Genomic DNA, 24,202 nt, shown 5'->3' with positions numbered 1-24,202 from the left:
TAAAAAATCGAGAGACCAGCGGTACATCTCCTGTACAGATTAACAGTCTAACAGCTATATATGGTTATGTAATACAGAATATGCAGAGCTGCTCTCAAATCATGGTGATTTGAATATTTGAATATTTGAAGCAAATCATTTTGTACTGATTTGATACAAATGATGATTTGATTTGATTCGATTTGAAAAGTTTTGGAAGTAACTTGACTTGATTTGAAGTTTCGGGCTGATTTAAAGACTTGATTTGAAAAATAATTCAAATCACATCGCTATTGATAGCCTTGTCTTCTGTAACCGATAGAAACATTTTTACAACATTTGCGAAGTTAACCCAAACTTTGGCAAGAAATGGGCACCATCGGTACCGAGGCTAAGCAACCGCGTGTGTGTGTGTCCCTCTATAGAAAAAAGAAAAGGACAGCGTGTCGTGTGTGTAAAATAAATCAACATCAGCAGCTCTGGTAAGTTGTGGAAAAGGCATGTTTGTAGTTGTGGTGCTGGCATTGAATACTTTGATGTCAATTATTTGATTGCTAGTAATTGGTTGTGACTATCCCACTCTAACCTCACAATCACTAGTCAAAATAAAAATTACTTGTGCTGTGCCTACGGCATGAATGAATGAATATAGTGTTATAATATATAATATTCTATACAATACTATTCCATGCCGCCGACACATTCAATATTCACAGTAATGACAAGTTTCATGAATATAAATATGCATTATATTATAATTGGGTGGGATTTAATTAATAAAATAAGTTAAAATTTTATTTGTTATGTCAAATTTATTAGAATAATATTAAATAACATTTTGATTTAATTTATCATTTTAAATTATAAACGAATAGCATAACAATAATATTCTATCCAAGTAAGTATAATAAATGTAATATTTATATATCATACATAGTTTTAACATTACCATTTATCTATACATTATTATATAATTAATTATATTATATTTATACTAATATAATTAATAATATTTTATACACAGTCACTTACTTACTAAGTGAAGTATAATACTTAAAACAGGATTTCGATTAAAAAAGGACGATGTACAGAAAGAGGAAGTCACATGCACTCAGCAAATACAAACATGTGTTAATGAAGATATGTTCGCTGATTTTTTGAATAGAGCAGCTTTAGCTAGTACAAGTAACCTGGATTCAGTACATCAGGAGATTGAAAAGTATATGGCGAAAAGCAGATCTTCTTGTAACACTCTAAGCTATTGGCAAGGTGAGACACAGTTACTGAGGCTTAGCGAGCTGGCGCTGAAGGTCCTTTCAGTACCAGCTTCATCAGCTCCCATAGAACGGGTTTTTAGTAAAAGTGGCTTCATCATGAGGCCACACAGGAGCTCCTTAACATTTGAAAACTTGCGCAAGCTAGTTTTTCTAAAACGCAACAAGTGTATTTAAGTAAATGTGTTAATATTATGTAACTGTTAATTATAGGCTCAATGCTTAGTTTCGTCTCTTTCAATTTCAAGCCTCAGTAACTGTGTTTCACTTGCCAATATTTTCAGGTTTTATCTTAAGTTTGTATCTTATATTTTGTAACTTTAAACTAATATCGAAATTTTTTTTTACATTTGTACATTCTTGCTTAAAAGCTTCAATAAAAGCAAAGTCACAGCCATGACCATAAACCGTTACATAACCCTCCACTCATTCATTGTATCGAGTATCATTGTATTCATGTATCAAGCCAATGGTATGATGTGCTCTGCAATGATGTTTTATCATACCTCATATAACAAAGAACAAAACCGTATCTAGTGATGAATTTAGCATACACAATACATATAGTGGTACAGAGATACAGCTATACTATTCCTATCCATAGAACCAAAAATGGGCAGTGGGGCAAACCCCTTACCCTTTCTCTCTGGGTCAGGTCCTATGAATAGGAGTACAGGCTACGCCGCTACAGCTATACTGTAGATTGATCATATTATGCAACAATTGAGCGAACAATTTGAAAGAGTATTTCAAATCATTCTCAAATGATTCGAGATTTGAATTCGTTATTGGGCTAATTTGACTTAATTTGATTTCTTTCGAATCTGCTGACAAGGGCCGGGGACTTGATTTGATTTGTAGTTTGCGGGATATGATTTGATTTGATTTGAGTCATAAAAAAGGCATTTGAAAGCAGCTCTGAGAATATGTTAGTAGTAATACTTGTACTATGTTAACACTGAATGTTAGTAAGATGTTTTACAGAATTTCAATTTGAAAACCTTTACTATAGTGTGTTGCCATCAACATGAAATAAAATGTTTCATCAGGATGCTTGTGTTCTGCTAGTGCTTTTAAGTTAACTCATTGCCTAAAAGTTGTATAGGACTCTAGTAATTAATAACATATGAAAGAGCTGGCTACTTCATTAATTCATTTGCTTACTAAGAATAAAATAAAATTTTTAATCATTGTTTTATACTTTAAATGATGGAACTCCGATGAATACTTTTGGGTTTATTTTCCAGACTAGCTTTTAAATGAAAATATATTATAATCTGTTACACGCACACTACGTTTAGACTCTGCTAGTAACTTCAAATATAGACGCACTGACATTCGATTAATTTGAAATTTACCTTGAAAAACAAAAAGGCGTCAAAGTTTTATCAACTTCACACCAGTTTAAATACAGCGTAATATTTAGTTTTTTTTTCTTCGAAGTTTTTACTATCTAATTTTTTCCGAAGAATGAAGGTTTTATGTAGACTACGAATAGGCTTCAAGTTTCAACTTTGTTTCTTTTGCAGTACGTTTAGGTGCTTGAGGAGCTCTAGCAAGCATGCTTTGTGGAGCACGGGCTATAAGTCGTACTAGTCAAAAACTTTCTCCGTGTTTTTCAACGCACTCAGGCTTATGGAGTCGTCTTATGCCGGACACATTTGAACCAGCAAAGCTGGATACAGTGTTTGTAGACAAGGATCCATCGAAAAGGCCGTTGGAGAACACTCCTTTTGTCAAAAACTTGTTCAAAGGTACATTTGACAAGGTAAGAGTGAGGTGGTGTCTTTATGATCTTAGACATATTTTTACCGCCTTTTTATATAAGAAATCATGTAAGCTATGAACACTTTCTTTTTGTATGGACGATAGACACAATAAACAAATTCTACATTCATGCCCAGGTTACTTCACAATCAGTGTTTTACTGGTGACAACCTGTTTTTTGTTTGCTGGATTTGTTCATGGGATTTATTTATAGATTTGGTAAGTCTATTGGCTTAGCATGTTTACAACCAGAAATGTTTGTGTTTCTTGCTTGTTAACTGAACATATGGTTGACTCAAGGTGTCTGACGAGTTGACTTCTGTACAGCTGTAGTGTAGGTATGTAATAAAGGTTTCTACAGCTGTTCAGACTGTATGACGGGTCTTTTTCATTTGTAGCCTTTTAAGTCTTTCACATGTCTCCATTCTTCACAGAGGTACCGACTGGCTTGACTTATTTAGCAACTCTACTGTCTCTTCTCATGTCTGTTCTAAATGTGTTTCCTTCCAGACCGTGATTATATCACATCGAACATCTGTCATACGATGACTCGATGTACGTGTATACTGTGAGCCTGTATACCAAGTTCTGTGTTGTACAACATATAAGCCTGTTTACCAAGTTCTGTGTTGTACAGACGATGTTGGTCTTTCCTGAAGTCTGCAGCGAAGAAGAATTAGCTGATTTAGAGGCTATGGTAGAGCCTATCGAGAAATTCTTTGACAATCGTAAGTCATACAATCTCCACCATTTGCTCATTCGTCATAGTGACCTCCTATTGTTCTGCTAGTAAGGTGCAATTAGCTGTAAGTCTGTGATAACAAAATCTGCAGTTGTTTATGAGACTAGATTAGATTCAAGTCTAACTTATGCTCAGAACCTTAAAAATCAAACCATGTTCTATAAAACATGAAGGATAGTTGTGTTGGTTGTTGGTGTTTAATGAATACAGCCAATCATCATTCTCTATGTGTAATTCAGCAGGGAGTTGGCATAAAAAAAACTTCTGGCTGTCGGTGTTGTCTGTTGACCCAACAATTGGCCGTTATGCACATTTCCCGAACTTCTTCCATACAAGCATTCACTGTTGTACCGCCTTTTTTATATGGGTCAGTAACAAGTAGGTCGTTCTGTATTCTGTGTAGAAATAGTCTAGTTTAATGAGACACGCTTGATCGCTGTTATAGTCGACTCAACAGCCATGGACCGAGAGGCTAATATACCTGACACAGTTCTTGAAACTATGAAATCTCTTGGACTTTTTGGCCTCCAAATACCAGAGGAATACGGTTAGTCACAGAGTATCTTTTACTCTACTTAGAGTAGAACATAAGTAGAGGTTAACTCAGAGGCATCATCTCCTTGTTCTTTTTTAATGTCTTCTATGGTACTAAAGCTACGGGAGATATTCGATCTATCTTGCCTAAGTAATAGACGGCCATCGGTGAATCAGTGTTTTCTAGAATATTCTAGAATGCTTGGGATAGTTGAAAATGTTAGCTCTCAATAGAAATCATTGACCATGCTTCTTGTATCTCAAAACTATCTGTTTTGCAAATAGTTTCTGTTCATTTCGTGGTTGCACAAATGATCTGAAGTCTCTCAAAAGTTAGAATTAGTTAATGGCCTGTCGCGTTGACTGTCTTGACACGGTAGGAACTTTATTCACAGGTGGCCTTAACCTGAATGCCACAAAGTTCGCACGAATCGCTGAGATTACAGGACGAGATGGAGGCTTGAGTGTCACATTAGCAGCTCATCAATCAATCGGACTCAAGGTGCGTGTTCATGCCCACCCTCTTTAGTACACCACTCGATGCCCCCTCGGGCTATAAATTGTTCTATTCACTATCTCTAGACAAGCGCCTGATTACTGTCTGAGGTCAATGTTTCAGGGCATACTTATTGCTGGTACAGAGGAACAAAAACAGAAATATCTGCCATCATTGGCTAGTGGAGAGAAGTTGGCTGCTTTCTGTCTGACAGAGCCGAGCAGGTGAGAAAGCTGCCAAGCTATTACTTGTTATACAATGTGTGACTGGTAGGCTGACACTACCTAGCAACTGACTTTTAAAAAAAAGAAACTTTAAAAAATATTTGTTCATTTTTTTCTTTCAAATCTTGGTTAAATAATAAAAAAAGACTGGTTTCTTCTTTCACCACCACTTGTATTGATTTTGAGATCAATGATTTTGAAACTATCAAAGAAAAGTATGCAGCCCTGTTTAATAATATTCGATCGCTGAAGAATCAAGCTGTAAAAAGGAAAAAAACATGTATACGATATCAAAACTGCAATGTTTCTAAATAGTTTAAACATCGTGTCTTGAAAATAACTTTAGACATAAGGTTGTACGTTTTCAACTTTTTGCATCATGTGTTTAGGTAATCATTGCGGGTGGAAGTTTACAGTTGGTTGTGAAACAGCGAATGTGATTTACCAGTATTAATAGTCAGCAAGCCTCAGTAAGGTTTTAGCCATTCAAGGACTTATCTATTCAAGACTATCACTAATTTTTGATAAACTGCTATGCGCCTTGTCGTATGTTCTCTTCACTAGACATTTAAAACTTGTAGTAACCTTTGTTTGTAGTTAGTATATCTGTATGTGGGAGTGAGCATTTAATTTCACAGTTCTGACAACACTGATCTCTCCTTGTTAGTACCTGCAGTTATTTGTATATAGACAGAACTAGTGATCAATTGTCAAGCGTGTGTTAATATTCATCACCACTTAGAAACATTTCTCCAATTTATTAATAAATATTAATTTTTTTGGCATGATGTGGAGCTGTCTGTTGTCATGTTTTGACAACTCCTAAAGATTTTGTCCTTTTTCATTATTAGGAATGATTATATTTTGCTACAGTCAATAGGTTATAAGTACATGTATAAACATTTAATCTAAACAAATGTAACACATACATGACTGATTAAATGTACGGTACTTTAAGATGGTTGTTCTAATGTACACACCAGAAGTTTGGGTTTCCTTTAGGTTTTAGGATGAGTGTGTTAGCTCGCCTTTTGTGCCCACAGTTTAATAAAATATGCTGGTAGTTTTTCAGTTATTGTACTAATGCATCTAATCAACCAGGAAAGTGTCCTGTCTGTATCACTCTGAACTTTTTGGTTGGCTGTTCAACTTGATATGACCTACAGTGGAAGTGATGCTGCCTCTATACAGACTAAAGCTCAGCTCTCTCCTGATGGTAAACAATATCTTCTTAATGGTTCAAAGATATGGATATCAAACGGAGGTATTGCTGACATCTTCACGGTGTTTGCCAAAACTCCTTTTAAAAATCAAGAGGTAAGGTGGATTTTGGTGTTAATTTGTTTCGTTTCATAAGTTCAGGGATTTGCTTGAGTTTAGGGTGATGCTTGAGCATTGTCTAGCTTTGTATTTGCTCATTTTCTGTTTTTGCTAATACGCTAGTGCAGCCTTGTTTACGATTTGAAGCTATCTTTGCTTGATCTATTTTGTGATGAGAAAGAAAAAACATACATTCAGAGAAGAAGAGATGTTGTTTGGTTTGCTGTTGTAGGGAGAGGTGAAAGATAAGGTAACAGCGTTCATAGTAGAAAGAAGCTTCGGTGGTGTAACTAATGGACCTCCTGAAGATAAACTTGGCATCAGGGGATCAAACAGTGAGTCCAGTTCTTTGCTTTCTGATAATGTCAACTCTGTGCTACAAAAAGTCTCTTTCAACTGTTTATGCTGCATTAAGACTGATTGGGAATTGCCTTTTTTATACAACCTTGTTAGTTAGCTATTTTAGTGAGTGTCTGTGTGCGGAGGTTTTTTCCCTAGAAATTGTACTAAACTGTCATTTCATTTGCACCTTTCAAGGCTTTTTGTTAGCATACAACGAGAGCATTCAATCATATTAGATTGAAGTATTCCATGCCTGCCGGCAGGATGTCTGTCTGCAGAATGCCTGGTTGCAGAGCACCTGCCTGCAGAAAGCTTGGCCAAAAGATACCAAATTGCAGAACACCTGGCTGCCCGATGAATAGTTGCTGCACAGCTTTCTTAAAGGCTGGTTCACACTATATCACCATATCTCAGTGTTGATGCCACAATACTTCGGTGATCGTCGATGATAATCATGTTCACACTATCACAAACCCATCCGCATTTGCATCAGGAAATACTCTGTGACATAGTGTTTTAATTTTTTTTTTTAATTTTCGTGAAGAAACTTCTTTGTTTTCGCGTGCTGGAATCAAAAGCTAGTCTTGCAGCGACTATCATCAACTGATATGAATAAATCACTCTATCCACGAATTACTATCACCGAAATGGTTCACAATTGAAAGGCAGTCGTTGATGCTCTGCAAAATATCGGGAAAGTTTGCCAGCTGGGAAAGTTTGTCAGCTGCAAACTTTCCTGACGTGTCCACAATGCTTTGCCGATGCCATTGGTTCACGATTCACCTAATCGACGATGAATGTTGAAAGGGAAACGCTAACAAACAGCGATATAGTGTGAAGCAGCCTTTAGTAGTGCGCTCAAGAGTTGTTTAATCTCATTGTATTCACTCTTCATTTATACATTATCTAGCCTGTGAGCTGCACTTTGACAACACCCCTGTACCAGTTGAGAATGTGATAGGAGAGGTAGGCGGCGGATTCAAGCTAGCTATGAACATTCTGAATGGGGGCAGGTTTAGCATGGGCACATCCTGCGCCGGAGCTCTCCGAAAACTTGTTGGTAAGTGACACTCACCGTACATGGGTTAATCGTGGTTCAGTCACGCTTTGTAGTCACATTTGTTATGGTAAACCAATTATGGATATATCAGCCTGATTATATCAGAACTCAAGAAATAATATGTTATTGTATTAAAGTAACAGTTGTGTTTGAGAAAAAAGAAGTCAATGAGTATTAACTTGACTTCTACGAAGTCATTGTATTGAAAGAGCGTCTATTTTTAGTTCTGGCATCATAAAATACAAAGTCAGCTCTGCTGGGTATCCATCTATTTCATGCCTCCTCTCTTTTCACAGAGAAAACTATGGAGCACGCCCTGACACGCAAGCAGTTCGACAAAGAACTCATCAAGTTTGAGCTGATACAGCAGAAGTTTGCCAAGATGGCCATCGCAATATACGCGATGGAATCGATGGCTTACATGACGGCTGGAATCATAGATGCATACCAAAAGCCTGATGCTTCTATCGAGGCTGCAATAGTGAAGGTGACACTCAGTGGCGGGTGGTATTGAGCTGACAGATGCATACTCATCTGTGCATGTCATCGTTTCTTGTCATTGTTTCAAAAAACTGTGAAAGAAGGTGCAGGATTGGTGAACTTGTGACGGATGCCATTGTTTTAGTTCATCGCAGTTTATTTATAAAGTTGCACCATTGTTCTGATGAGCTACCTGCCAACGCTAGTCAAATTACTGTTGCACCATTGTTCTGATGAGCTACCTGCCAACGCTAGTCAAATCACTGTTGCACCATTGTTCTGATGAGCAGCTACCTGCCAACGCTAGTCAAATCACTGTTGCACCATTGTTCTGATGAGCTACCTGCCAACGCTAGTCAAATTACTGTTGCACCATTGTTCTGATGAGCTACCTGCCAACGCTAGTCAAATCACTGTTGCACCATTGTTCTGATGAGCTACCTGCCAACGCTAGTCAAATCACTGTTGCACCATTGTTCTGATGAGCTACCTGCCAACGCTAGTCAAATTACTGTTGCACCATTGTTCTGATGAGCTACCTGCCAACGCTAGTCAAATCACTGTTGCACCATTGTTCTGATGAGCTACCTGCCAACGCTAGTCAAATCACTGTTGCACCATTGTTCTGATGAGCTACCTGCCAACGCTAGTCAAATCACTGTTGCACCATTGTTCTGATGAGCTACCTGCCAACGCTAGTCAAATCACTGTTGCACCATTGTTCTGATGAGCAGCTACCTGCCAACGCTAGTCAAATTATAGGTGGTCTGTTAAGGCAGCCGAGTCTTTTAGTTGCATGTTGAAAAATTAACTTTTGTATTGCTGGTCTGTCTTAAAGCAAAAGGGCAACTTCCTGGTAGGTGTACAAATTTCCAGGCCGTGTCATTCGTAGCCAGCATCATTTTTATCAGATGACATTTTTAGCAGGTGACATTTTAGCAGGTGACCTTTGTAGCTTTGTTTAATGACAACACACATATGTGAGGTTTGTATTTGGAAACAAGCTATACTGTACTTGTGAGTCATTCTTCGCATAGCCGTCGTATTTTGGCTTCAATACACCTGTAGGTTTAGTATTTCAATGCTGCACCCTAACATTCATTTACTTACCTGTTGGTGTTACCTGTTGTCTACTATCAAAATTTCATATGAACACTAGTGGCAGGTGCTTGTTTTGCAGGTTTACAGCTCAGAAAACACATGGATAGTGGTGAGCGAGTGCTTGCAGATCTTAGGAGGGCTCGGGTATATGAAGAGCTACCCATATGAGCGCTATCTTCGGGATGCTAGAATTTTGCCTATATTTGAGGTTAGAAAGTTACTGTAGTCAAACTCCAGCTTACGACCATCCTAATAAATAGTGCATATTTAAAACAAGATCCAAAGTAATTCCTAAATCATGATGTTCAAAGTTGCTTGAGACGTTGCGGTCTTGTAAGTCATATACATGTGTTCAGCCATTAAACTCATTCTTCATTAAACTGACTAATAGTGGTTCCAGTTTAACTGAGTGCCTGCTTTATCCTATGTCTATATATACATTCTATATGTACAGGAAAAATCACAATTAATAAGGTATATATATACATTGCATAATATGCATTATGCTATTCTGTATAGTCTTTAAAATATTATAAAAGAAAAAATGTAAGAAAACAGAAAAAATTTAAGAAAACAGAAAAGATTTCAAAGCTGGCAATTTCTAAAAAATGGCAATTAAGGTTAGACAACTCTGTAACAGAAAACTATTTGCAAATATTTCTTTCTGTTCAATTGAATTATTTACTACCGTTTTTACTAAATAATAATGAAATTACTCTTCTGAACGTATATTATAGTTTTCTACAATATCTATAAATCTCAGGGTTTGTCTTTTGTTTATCTGTCATCCATAGCGATAAAAATTTAGGAAGGAAAAATCTGTATGACGCTGGAACTGGACTTGCAACATTCAAGTCAGAAGTTGACAAACAGGCGTGTCTATCCATATCATTCTTAATTAACTTATCTATCCTTATCGTGATGGCAGGTTATAAGCTAAATATTTACTTTTTATTATTAGTTAATATTACCTTCTGCGTTTTTTTGTTTTAATAGTTTTTTAAAGCCATTTCAAAATATATTACGTTTTTTCAATTTGCAATTTTCTAATGTGCCGTTTCAAGCCTTCAATTTCTAGTTCTTCGTAAAGTCAATCGCTAGAATTTGTAAAAATTTAAAACGTTTCACATGGACATTCTCGAGTAGAAGTTGCCTCTACATTCTTTTTTCGTTCGGTCAGACAAAGTAGTCCTGTGCACTTAACCATTATATGTTTGTACCAGTGTCAAGAGGTACCAGTATTTTCATATTCAACTTTATGATGAATATCTTTTGTAACCTTTTGTATAAACACGCTTCTATGTACCATTGTTATTATTAATTCAACGTATTCATGATTTTTATTCTATTTTCTCAGTTTGTATTAATTATACAAGTATCAAATCATTTTTCATTGCAGCAAAACAGACTTTATCTAGCCATTACTAGCTAATTATTTCGCATTTAGACACCTTCAAAGTTTTCTATGTTTTCTTCTAATTCATTTGAACTGCACAAAACAATTTTCTCATGATATGAAGTTAACAAGTTCAAATGGTAAAAAGCTTGTATGTGCCAAATAAAAATAGTTTTTTATGCAAAGATTTTCTCTTTACCCGGGCATTCATCTAGTATTTATATTAACTTTGCTTTTGTTAGGGGTTTATATAAATGGCTCCAATAGACCGTTTCTTATATTTAATAATTCTTTAATTATTTCTAAATTTCTAGTAAAAGTAAGTATAATCTGATTTTTAATTATTTTGTGATAACTACACTCCGATTGCAGCTGACATGCCCAAAATTTTCCATCATCTGTTATCGGATCCACATGTAACTAGATCCCATTTTAATGATAGTCGACTGTACATAGTGTGGTTCTACGGGGACTAGTATTCAACAATTGTCTTAATTTTAAGTTATTGCCTATAATTTAGTTGATCATATTTAGTTTTATGTATCACATATCCTTCACATGTCCTTCACCTGTCCTTCACATCTCCTTCACATGTCCTTCACCTGTCCTTCACCTATCCTTCACATGTCCTTCACCTGTCCTTCACATGTCCTTCACATGTCCTTCACATGTCCTTCACATGTCCTTCACCTGTCCTTCACATGTCCTTCACATGTCCTTCACATGTCCTCCACATGTCCTTCACATGGCCTTCACATGGCCTTCACATGTCCTTCACTGCTTACATAATACTTGGAGTATTTATCATTAAGCTATTGAGATGTGAAATGAATTCAATGAAGTCTGTAGAAGTTTGACTATCCTAAATCCTTTTCAACTTATTCATAGAGTCAACTATTTGTTGACTAAATTTTCTACCCAAAATTCTCTCTACATTTCTATACTTTCATGCATTAAGTTTTCTTTGGGTGGCGTATTGCAGGGCACAAATGAGATTCTAAGGCTATACATATCTCTGACAGGGTTCGATTATGTAGGCAAATACTATCAGGACGCTGTGAGGTAAGACAATACCTCTCTATCTCTGGGAGTTGTGTCTCCCTGTGTATAAAGCAACACCCAACATATCGTCGGCTGCTACATCGTCAGCCAATCATCTTTTTTTTAGGAAACTCAACAATCCAATGAACAACCTGGGTTTTATATGGAAGCAGGCGAGGCTGAGATATAAAGAGAGAAATGTGAAGAAGAGCACTTGGTTATTACATGAACACACACATCCTCTTATGGAGGTATGATATTATATAGTTACACGGACGCACATCCTCTTGTTGACGTATGATATTATATAGTTACCCAGACACACATCCTCTTGTTGACGTATGATATTATATAGTTACACAGACACACATCCTCTTATGGAGGTATGATATTATATAGTTACAGAGACACACATCCTCTTATGGATGTATGATATTATATAGTTACACGGACACACATCCTTTTCTGGAGGTATGATATATATTTATACAGACACACATCTTCTTATGGATGTATGATATTATATATTTACACAGACACACATCCTCTTATGGACATATGATATTATATAGTTACACGGACACACATCCTTTTCTGGAGGAATGATATATATTTATACAGACACACATCCTCTTATGGAGGTATGATGTTATATAGTTACAGAGACACACATCCTCTTGTTGACGTATGATATTATATAGTTACACGGACACACATCCTCTCATGGAGGTATGATATTATATAGCTACACAGACACACATCCTCTCATGGAGGTATGATATTATATAGTTACACAAACATACCCTATTTTATGGAGGAATGATTTTGTATAATTTCGTGGACACACTCCTTATGGAGATATAATATTGTATAGTTACACTGTGACACCCATTTATCCTTTTTATGAAAGTATGCTAGTTTGGTTGCATGCTATTGGATTGTTACATGAATACACACATAAACACAACTCTTCATTGATGTCGCTATTGTGTAGTTACATACAGTAAATTTCATTGATGTCGCTATTGTGTAGTTACATACAGTAAATTTCATTAATGTCGCTATTGTGTTGTTACATACAGTAAATTCCATTGATGTCACTATTGTGTAGTTACATACAGTAAATTTCATTGATGTCGCTATTGTGTAGTTACATACAGTAAATTCCATTGATGTCGCTATTGTGTAGTTACATACTGTAAATTCTATTGATGTCGCTATTGTGTAGCTACATACAGTAAATTTCATTGATGGCGCTATTGTGTAGTTACATACAGTAAGGTTCGCTATTGTGTAGTTACATACAGTAAGGTTCGGTGTATAGGTCGACCCAGCGTATAAGTCTGGGTCTAAATTTTGATTCAAAAATTTGGTTTTGACATGTACCTGCCATTTAAGTCGACCCCATTTTCTGACTCAAGTCGGTTTATCGTTAATTGTTCAGTCAGCATCAGAGGTTGAAAAAGTGGCATTCAAAAACGCCGTCAGCAAAAATGCTTGTTTTTGGTGTCGTCGGCAACACAAGAGTTAACAACAAAGCGAGAAAAGAATAGTCCGAGTGAAAGCCAGAGGGAACGAAAACAGCACTTCACCATTGCATTGGCTCACCTCGTCAATAGAACTTCACCATCGCATTGGCACACCTCGTCAATAGAACTTCACCATCGCATTGGCACACCTCGTCAATAGAACTTCACTATCGCATTGGCACACCTCGTCAATAGAACTTCACCATCGCATTGGCTCACCTCGTCAATAGAACTTCACCATCGCATTGGCACACCTCGTCAATAGAACTTCACCATCGCATTGGCACACCTCGTCAATAGAACTTCACCATCGCATTGGCTCACCTCGTCAATAGAACTTCACCATCGCATTGGCACACCTCGTCAATAGAACTTCACCATCGCATTGGCACACCTCGTCAATAGAACTTCACCATCGCATTGGCACACCTCGTCAATAGAACTTCACCATCGCATTGGCACACCTCGTCAATAGAACTTCACCATCGCATTGGCACACCTCGTCAATAGAACTTCACCATCGCATTGGCACACCTCGTCAATAGAACTTCACCATCGCATTGGCACACCTCGTCAATAGAACTTCACCATCGCATTGGCTCACCTCGTCATTAGAACTTCACCATCGCATTGGCACACCTCGTCAATAGAACTTCACCATCGCATTGGCTCACCTCGTCAATAGAACTTCACCATCGCATTGGCACACCTCGTCAATAGAACTTCACCATCGCATTGGCTCACCTCGTCAATAGAACTTCACCATCGCATTGGCACACCTCGTCAATAGAACTTCACCATCGCATTGGCACACCTCGTCAATAGAACTTCACCATCGCATTGGCACACCTCGTCAATAGAACTTCACCATCGCATTGGCTCACCTCGTCAATAGAACTTCACCATCGCATTGGCACACCTCGTCAATAGAACTTCACCATCGCATTGGCACACCTCGTCAATAGAACTTCACCATCGCATTGGCTCACCTCGTCAATAGAACTTCACCATCGCATTGGCACACCTCGTCAATAGAACTTCACCATCGCATTGGCACACCTCGTCAATAGAACTTCACCATCGCATTGGCTCACCTCGTCAATAGAACTTCACCATCGCATTGGCACACCTCGTCAATAGAACTTCACCATCGCATTGGCACACCTCGTCAATAGAACTTCACCATCGCATTGGCTCACCTCGTCAATAGAACTTCACCATCGCATTGGCACACCTCGTCAATAGAACGAAACCATCGCATTGGCACACCTCGTCAATAGAACTTCACCATCGCATTGGCTCACCTCGTCAATAGAACTTCACCATCGCATTGGCACACCTCGTCAATAGAACTTCACCATCGCATTGGCACACCTCGTCAATAGAACTTCACCATCGCATTGGCTCACCTCGTCAATAGAACTTCACCATCGCATTGGCACACCTCGTCAATAGAACTTCACCATCGCATTGGCACACCTCGTCAATAGAACTTCACCATCGCATTGGCTCACCTCGTCAATAGAACTTCACCATCGCATTGGCACACCTCGTCAATAGAACGAAACCATCGCATTGGCACACCTCGTCAATAGAATGAAACCGCCATCTCTGATAATATTGTACGATTTAACAGAAACGCAATGCCGCAAGGCAAATTTCTGCCAGGAATCGTCATTCATGTACAAGAAGAAGGATAGATGGACGATAGTGAATGTGTCAAATGGAGTACTAAAGTGTAGGCAGATAGGCAGATACTGCGAAAAAAGCATTACATTGAAAAAAGCCATCATTTCAGAAGAGAATCCCAGCAATGACAATTTGAATGGTGGAGACTGGGACTTCGTGTTTGATCTTTCTAATGTTGATTAGGATTACTAGCATTTTAATATTTTATAAATAAATTCCTATATGTTATATTCTGTAATTTTGATTTGCGATGGTTTTTAAGTTGAATTTTACAAAAATTTGTGTCATGAAAAATGTGACCGCCATGTAAGTTGAGGATGGATTTTTAATCTTGAAATTTGGTGTCAAGTTTTCGATGTACACGCTGGAATTTATAGTAAGGAAAGGCAACTCTAACTTTGTTAGGTACACTGCTGTTATAACTGTGTTATTACTGGAACACATTGTTAAGCCTTTATTCAGAGTGATATGATTAACGGTTGGTCTGCGGGTGTCCATTTCTCAGTATAGTGGACTAGTATAACCAAGATGGAATGGATGCTCAGTGGTTGTAGTACTAGTAGTTATATGAACAGTGATAAGTGTCTTCAGGTTGAATATTGCAGTCAGAAGCGAATAGCCTCGAGTCTTACACAAAACAGTTGAGATCGACGGTTGAGCTGCTACTTGCCCGCTACAAAAGGGTGGGTTGCTTTTTGCTTTTCTAATTTGCTAGTTCTAGTTTACTCTATAAATAGTCACTTTATTCTATGAATAATTTTTTTACTCTATGAATAGTCACTTTATTCTATGAATAGTTTGTTTACTCTATGAATAGTCACTTTATTCCATGAATAGTTTGTATACTCTATGAATAGTCACTTTATTCTATGAATAGTTTGTTTACTCTATGAATAGTCACTTTACTCTATGAATAATTTGTTTACTCTATAAATAGTCATTTTATTCTATGAATAGTTTGTATACTCTATGAATAGTCACTTTATTCCATGAATAGTTTGTATACTCTATGAATAGTCACTTTATTCTATGAATAGTTTGTTTACTCTATGAATAGTCACTTTACTCTATGAATAGTTTGTTTACTCTATGAATAGTCACTTTATTCCATGAATAGTTTGTATACTCTATGAATAGTCACTTTATTCTATGAATAGTTTGTTTACTCTATGAATAGTCACTTTACTCTATGAATAATTTGTTTACTCTATAAATAGTCATTTTATTCTATGAATAATTTTTTTACTCTATGATTAGTCACTTTATTCTATGAATAGTTTGTTTACTCTATGAATAGTCACTTTATTCCGTGGATAATTTGTTTACTCTATAAATAGTCACTTTAATCTATGAATAGTTTGTTTACTTTATGAATAGTCACTTTATTCTTTGAATAGTTTGTTTACTCTATGAATAGTCACTTTATTCTATGAATGGCTAAGTTACTCTCATATTATTTGGTTTACTCTATGGTTAGTGAGTCTAGTCAATAGTTTTACTGATATTTAATATTCCCATATATATATTTTTTATAAGAATGAAAGTACCAAGTGTAATTCAGTTGTAAGTCATGCATCATCTGAAACTGATTGACATTCTGCCACCCTATGACTCTGTTATTCCGTGTCTTTCATTTGTGGAGCAGCTAGTTAGGCCTAGGCACAAATGGGAAGATAACTCTCTACAGCTAACATGTATTTATTTGTTTTAGATCACTTCTTTCTATAATGCGTTTCAGGTTTATCTATATTTATGTATGTAGCTGTTCCTTGAGTATGTCTATGTTTCAGGTTTGTATATATCTATGTATGTAGCTGTTAAGTATGTCTATGGAATGTCTGCTTGCAGGATATAGTAGATCAGCAGATGCCTTTGGCTCGAGTAGCTGATGTTGTTTCGGATCTCTATGGGATGACTGCTGTGCTTGCTCGGGTCAGCAGGTCTCTCTCTATAGGACTGCCTCACTGTGAGCATGAGGTGTGTGGGCTATTTTAATAACCTGCCATCGCTACTTACCAGCATTTGTGTGGCATGGCTCTAGAATATTTCATTATGAGAGGTTGCTATATTGTCAGCTGATTTTGTACCAACAGCCAGGGTTGTCACCATTACAAAAAAATCACAACTGTGCATTGATGAGTACACACTGATACCCAGATGTAAAATGCATTACAGTTGCAGTAAATTTTTGCCTGGATATTTTTGTAGTAGCATTAGCAGTGCAGTATTAAGCGTGTCACAGTCATTTCACAGAGTTATATGTAGTAGGATCTTTTGCATTACACTGTACATACATGCATAGCACATTTTCATGACAACTTGGCACAGAATCAAGTATTGACTTGGTCGCAACCATAGAGTTATCTCCCCCTAGAGTGATAACTGTGCATTCAACAACACGAGCGTTTCCGGTGCCAACAAGGAGCGTTTAGGCCACGCCCCTTTTTTGTGCTAGTCAATCGTAGTGATCGACAGAACAATAAGACAGCCATGAGAATGATCATGAATTTCCAGTTAAGATAGTAATTATTGCTCATAATAAAGAAATGATGATTATAGTTTATTACTCTAATATATGCTTATTATTTAAAGCAATTCATTACCTACATGCATTGAAAAGGCACTGAATAGATGGTGTTAAGTAAGTGAGTTAATGCAATCAGTTACTCCAATGATATACAGCCCCCACACATCAGGGGCTGTATATCATTGGTTATTCATAGATAAGATAGATTGTCATACCAGGGTTGTATTACATTGGTGTGATGGGAAGCTAATCGACTGCCATCAACTGAAAGTATTGACATTGTATGGTGATAGAGTGATTCATTGTCACCTCAGTTCACAAACAGCCCTTGCATGTAATCTTAGATTTCAATACATATCAATCAAATACATAGACTAGCTTGAAGCGAAGATGTCCACTAGTTACTGGACATCTTTGCTTGATGTAAGCAAGCAAAAAGTTTGAAAGTTAGAGTGGCAAATGTTGTTATATGTTAGATAAAAATAAATTATACTTAATTATACTAAATTATAATTATTTAAAAATAAAATAGACTTTTTATTACTTTATTTATTAAATAAAGTAATAAAAATTAGCTATGATTACAATAATTTTTTATTGTAATCATAGCTAAACAGATTATAATTAGCATTACTTGCTAATTAATTTACATTTAAACACATTTGCTGTTTCATTTTTCTTCCTAATTCATTTCAACAAAAAACTTCTTTCATGATATGAAATTTAAAAGTGGTAGTTGTTTGAATAAGCTTGAACACATTTACAGTTGTTTTTATTTTCTCTCTTCTCTTCATTTATTTCAATTACACAAAACACTTTTCATAATATGTTGTTTGAAAGTTAAAGTGGCAAATGTTGTTATATATTAAATAAAAATAAATTATACTTAATTCTACTAACTATAATTATATAAAAATAAAATATACTTTTTTATTACCTTATTTATTAAATAATTTTTCATTGTAATCATAGCTAAACAGATTATATTTAGCCATTACTTGCTAATTATTTTACATTTAAACACATTTCCAGTTTTATTTTTTTTCCTAATCTATTTCAACAAAACACTTCTTTCATGATATGAAATTTAAAAGTTGTAGTTGTTTGAAAAAGCTTGCAAACCTTTAGAGTTGTTTTCTTTTTCCTCTTAATTCATTTAAACTGCTTAAAAATATTTTCTTATGATATGAAGTTTAAAAGTTAGAATAGTAAATGTTATATAAAATTAAATTTTCTGTCCAAATACTTTTTTATTACTCGGGCAACACCGGGTAGTACAGCTCATAGTTGATGGCAGTTGATTAGCTTCCCATCACACCAATGTAATACAACCCCAGTATGACTATGTATGTTATCTATGAGTAACTGCTTGCATTACCTTCACTTTCACTCACTATCTATTCAGTGCCTTGGCAAGTCATGTAGGTATCAGGGATTACGTGTATGTCACAATTTCCATTTTCATAATTCATTTCCATATTATTTCCATTTCCATAATTCATTTCCATAATTCATTTCCATATTATTTCTATTTCCATAACATTTCCCTACTTCATTTCCATATTATTTCCATAACATTTCCATAATTCATTTCCATATTAATTCCATTTCCATAATTCATTTCCATATTATTTCCATTTCCATATTATTTCCATTTCCATATTAATTCCATTTCCATAACTCATTTCCATATTATTTCCATATTATTTCTATTTCCATAATTCATTTCCATATTAATTCCATTTCCCTACTTCATTTCCATAGTATTTCCATTTCCATATTATTTCCATTTCCATAATTCATTTCCATTTCCATAAAAGTTCCATAATTCATTTCCATATTAATTCCATTTCCATAATTCATTTCCATATTATTTCCATTTCCATGTTATTTCCATTTCCATAATTCATTTCCATATTAATTCCATTTCCATAATTCATTTCCATATTATTTCCATTTCCATATTATTTCCATTTCCATATTAATTCCATTTCCCTACTTCATTTCCATAGTATTTCCATTTCCATATTATTTCCATTTCCATAATTCATTTCCATATTATTTCCATTTCCATAAAAGTTCCATAATTCATTTCCATACAGTAGTATGCAATATGGAGATTCTGGCTCATAATTTTCGCCCTGACAATTTTTGTCTAAAGATGAAAAAATCCTAGAATTTAAAGTTTTCAAAATCCTTGGGATTTTGAAAAAATGGAGAATATTAAAAACTTATACGGAGAGAAGGTACGGCTGCCAAAGAGCACGCGACTGCAGGACCTTTCGGTGCTGGTCACGCTTGCCATTTGTACCTCCTTTATTAACCATGAACATTCAAACGAGAAATAAGATACACAAACTCATGCTGATTTTTAAAAAATGGATATTAGAAATAAAATGGAGAGAGTTAGAAACAGGCACGGCTGTCACCTAGGTGACACGCGACTGCAGGACCTTTCGGTGCTGGTCACGCTTGCTTTTTGCACCTATTTATTATACAAAATTCTTTAAACCTCTGATTGTCTATTTATTATACGCTTTTCTTTAAGCCTACATCAATCGATTTGACTGAACAACGCTTAGTGTACCCATTGCCTGTAGGATTATAATGACTAGTCATTATAATCCCTAGTAACAGAAATGTGTTTATTAGTTGTTAGATGCGCAAAGTGAATATCCTTCCTGTGCATAGCACTTGCAAGTATATAGCGCTTGAATGATTTTGTGATATGACAGGCGTATGCAGTGCTCAGTTTAATGTAGGGTTAAAGAAAACTGTATAATAAATAACAATGCCAATCACAATCAGAGGAAAAACATACGGAGCTACGCATACTGCAGTGCGCAAGATTAGTGAAATACCAAAGGAGATACCGCATATGTGTTTAAGCAAAGAATCAAAACCAACAAGGTTTGGCACATATATAGTCAGTGTAATTAATATGGATACTGAGGAAGAATACAAAGTTTATATGCCAGAATATGCAGCTGATAGTGCTCTACCAGATAGGGAGTTTGTCTACTGCGGGCTTGTAAAGAAAACTGATGGTAGTGGGCACTCATATCACTGCATAGAATGGCTAGAGTAAATTCAAATTTACTAAGAAAAATAGTGCGACTGACAATTGCATATAAAAACTAATGCAATGATTGTCTGCACATTGGACATATGCTTGAGTTTTTAGCCCATTCCTCTATGCATTCTTTATGAAATATATGCTTGCAAAGTGTAGCCACCGCTTCTGAAATATCAGCTAAGCATATAGAGCATGGATCTTTTGCTGCTGTAGAGTTAAGTACTATAGGTTCTATTGCACGCTCATTCCGTACACAGTAAGTTACGACATCTAAAGAATTATGGTCAAACCAGAAACTCTCAATTACAATATAGTTGTTTAATCTCTGTGCTCTTCCTCTTTCTTCTTCTTGAAGCAGTGCTTGCGATATAACACTTCCTAGAGTTTCATTGCTTATATTTTGATAGTCTAGTATGTTTAGTCTCTGTGCTTGCTGTTCACAGTACACTCGCAAGCTTGGATGAGATAATATCACAGGTCTTAGTGCATATTTTCCATAATACTGCCAATAATCACGCCATGCTCTTATGTAAATATTTCTTATATCATCAATGCTCATTTGTTGGTAGTCTTGTAAATTCAATTCTTGCATATCACTCTCAAACTGTGCTCGCAATCTTCTTGCTTTTCTAGCTTTTTTCTTAGCTTTTTTTGTAGCATTTCTTAGCTCCTTTTTATCCATTTGCTGATAGCCTTCTATTTCAAACTTTCTCGCTTGACCTTCACAGTGAGCTCGCTGTATTGCTTTTCCTAGCTCATTGTTGCTCATACCCTGATAGCCTTCTATAGCCAATTCTCTTGCTTTCTGCTCTATTTGTTGTTGTCTATTTCTCATTTCCATTTATTTTACAAAATGTTTAACCCTTAATCATTCAAAATTTCGTCGACATACAATAAAATCTGTCAACCAATTTTAAAATCCGTCGACATAAAATAAAATCCGTCGACATAAAATAAAAACCGTCAACATAAAATAAAATCCGTCGACTGATTTTGCAAAAACCGTCGACATAAAATAAAATCCGTCGACATAAAATAAATGGACAAGCTAAAGAAACTATATTATTCGCCGTCTGGCTATCAGCGTGGTAAGACAGCTGCTAGGAAGCTGCATGAAAAAATCCCCGAGTTGAAACGAAGTCAGATTCAAAACTGGCTTGACCGTCAACCCATCTACCAGATTTACAAGGCAAAGCCAAAGCGTATAAAATTTCCCCACTACAGCCAAGACAAACCAAACCATACTCACCAAATTGATCTGCTGAGCCTTCCCACTGACAAGGGGTACAAGTACGCGCTGACAGTGGTGGACATCGCTTCTAGGTACAAAGAGGCGGAGCCACTCAAAAAGAAAACAGCGGCTGATACGGTTGAGGCTATTAAATGTATATATAATAGGTCACCACTGGAATATCCGAAAGAAATAATGTCTGACAAGGGGCGTGAGTTTATGGGAACTTTCACAGAGCTGATGAACGAGAAAGGCATAAAAATATCTAGAAGCCTTAATAAGAAAAAGGTAGCGTTTGTAGAGCGTTTTAATAGAACGTTGTCTGAAAGGTTGTTTGCTCACCAGTACGCTGAGGAAATTAAAACTGATAAGACCAACCGAGAGTGGGTAAAGAGGTTGCCGAGTGTAGTGGCTGCGATAAATGATGAAGAAACTAGTATGATAAATATGAAACCGGTGGATGCTATAAAACTTGACAGTGTAACACAACCCGAGTATGACAAGGTCACCGAAGACTTGCCGATAGACTCATTGGTGCGGTATTTGTACAAACCCGGAGAAGAGCACAATGACACGCGGTACAGAGCCACTGATGCCATTTGGTCGGTAAACGTATACACCATAGATGAGATTCGTTCAGCTGAGAATCAACCATCCGTGTACACGCTCCAAGGCATTGATGACCGAACGTTTACTGCGGAGCAGCTGCAAGTTGTACCACCCAATACGGAGGGATTAGATATACAATAAATGACGGAAAAAATATATCCCAAACTGCCGACAGCGCCTCCGGATGGAGGTTTTGAGCGGTACAACAGAGTGCGCGACATTCGCAATGAGCTGCAGGTTCTGAGAGACAATCGGAATGGTTATTACAAGAAATACAGCAAGGCGGTAAGTGGTCTACAGAATGCTCAAATAACTCTATCGTCACTGGCTGCCGTGGAATCGACCGCTGGTATCGCTACATCCCTTACTATAGTAGGGCTACCCATTGGTGTGGTACTAACGGGTCTAGGTGTTGCGTCAGGTCTGATGGCTGCGATACTGACACCCATAGCAAAGCACTGCACCAAGAAAAAGATCAAGCACGCCAAGAAGCGCGCCATTCTGTGCACGGGCATATCCGTGCTAAACAAAAAGATCCCGCGCGTGCTGGATGATAACTTTATTAATGACGCGGAGTTTGAGGACATTGTGAATGAATACAATGCCGTACGTCGCGAGCTCGAGTCTTTTGACGTTGATAAAATAAGAGCGGAGGCTAAAGAAGAGCTAACTCAGCAGCTGCTTCAGCGTATGCCTGGCGCAAAAGAAGCTGAACAGTAAACCTCGCAAAATTTTATACTCGAGAGTATAAAATTTTATTTAAATATATTTGCGGGCAGCCCGGCATCTTGTAGTTTCTTTAGAACAAAGCTAGCCGTTGCAATTTCTGCGGACAGCATCGCGAGACTTTTGACTTTCATTTCGACGGGTCTATCCTTGAAACCCAGTTCCTTAACTGCTTTTCTAGTGACTACTAACCCTGTAGCTAACAAAGCGCCTTGGTACAGCGCGTTACCAATATCCTTGAGAGTGTTGTTCATCTGCGCCATTTATTATACTAGAATATTCTCGCTTTTACAGCAGGCGTTGGTGTAGGCTTTGGTGTGGGAGTTGGTGTAGGCTTTGGTGTGGGAGTTGGTGTAGGCGTTAGTGCTAGTGGCTTTGTGTACCATTGCCAACCTATCAGCAGTAGAGCTATACCGAGACCGACGGTTATCCACGCGTGTTCAGTTTCTTTGGGATGTTCAGTTTCTTCGGGATGTTCAGTTTGCTGAGTTATCGCGGAGAGCTCATCGTTAATGTCGCTCAGAGGTTCTAGAGGAGTCTGCATCGGCGTCATCCTCTTGGCGCTCAGAGGTTCTAGAGGAGTCTGCATCGGCGTCATCCTCTTGGGGTTCTTCTTGACCGTTGTCATTTATTTCTAGAGAATTTCCTACCCACTTGTAGTCGATGTGGTTGGCAGTAGTGAGCAGTACTGAGAAAGGGGCCAAATACATTCCGTAGTCGTAGTAGAATGGCGGGAAATATTCTTTGAGGAATGCCTCGACAAAGACGTCTTTGTTTAGTTCAGCTTCCAGTTCCACTTCATCTACAGACACGACTCTAGACACAGATTTTGTCCAGAGTTTGGCGAACACCTTGGATACGTTACCGGCAACGTTGTCAATGATGCTCTGCTCGTGTTTGAGATATAACTTTTTAACTTCATTCTCTGACATTTTGGCAAGGTCTTCTTCTGTCTTGACGCGTGCCTTTACCAGCCTTTTTCGATAGTTGGCATCATGTACTGATGTCTCTTCAGCCTGCTCCGGTAGTGAAATTGTCGGTTCCATTTTATTATACAAC

At 37.0% G+C, this 24,202-nt stretch overlaps 1 protein-coding gene across 2 annotated transcripts in view; it reads left to right on the top strand.

Moving 5' to 3' along the window:
* Nucleotides 1-2,786: 2,786 nt before the first annotated feature.
* LOC137388939 (complex I assembly factor ACAD9, mitochondrial-like) overlaps nucleotides 2,787-24,202 on the top strand; it is a 37,481-nt gene continuing 16,065 nt past the window's right edge. The window contains exons 1-14 of one of the 2 annotated variants that reach the window (XM_068075442.1): nucleotides 2,787-3,021; nucleotides 3,658-3,748; nucleotides 4,208-4,309; nucleotides 4,692-4,798; nucleotides 4,916-5,016; nucleotides 6,183-6,333; nucleotides 6,569-6,671; nucleotides 7,589-7,738; nucleotides 8,035-8,225; nucleotides 9,399-9,527; nucleotides 11,698-11,777; nucleotides 11,884-12,007; nucleotides 15,580-15,657; nucleotides 16,823-16,951. In XM_068075442.1, the coding sequence (XP_067931543.1) occupies nucleotides 2,815-3,021; nucleotides 3,658-3,748; nucleotides 4,208-4,309; nucleotides 4,692-4,798; nucleotides 4,916-5,016; nucleotides 6,183-6,333; nucleotides 6,569-6,671; nucleotides 7,589-7,738; nucleotides 8,035-8,225; nucleotides 9,399-9,527; nucleotides 11,698-11,777; nucleotides 11,884-12,007; nucleotides 15,580-15,657; nucleotides 16,823-16,951 (1,743 nt within the window). In that variant the 5' untranslated portion in view covers nucleotides 2,787-2,814. The remainder of the gene's footprint in view (nucleotides 3,022-3,657; nucleotides 3,749-4,207; nucleotides 4,310-4,691; nucleotides 4,799-4,915; nucleotides 5,017-6,182; nucleotides 6,334-6,568; nucleotides 6,672-7,588; nucleotides 7,739-8,034; nucleotides 8,226-9,398; nucleotides 9,528-11,697; nucleotides 11,778-11,883; nucleotides 12,008-15,579; nucleotides 15,658-16,822; nucleotides 16,952-24,202) is intronic. The other variant, XM_068075443.1, reaches the window with a different exon arrangement.

This window comes from Watersipora subatra, chromosome 2 (assembly GCF_963576615.1).
Source record: "Watersipora subatra chromosome 2, tzWatSuba1.1, whole genome shotgun sequence".
NCBI classification, from domain to species: domain Eukaryota; kingdom Metazoa; phylum Bryozoa; class Gymnolaemata; order Cheilostomatida; family Watersiporidae; genus Watersipora; species Watersipora subatra.
This window is presented reverse-complemented; position numbering and strand designations above follow the sequence as displayed.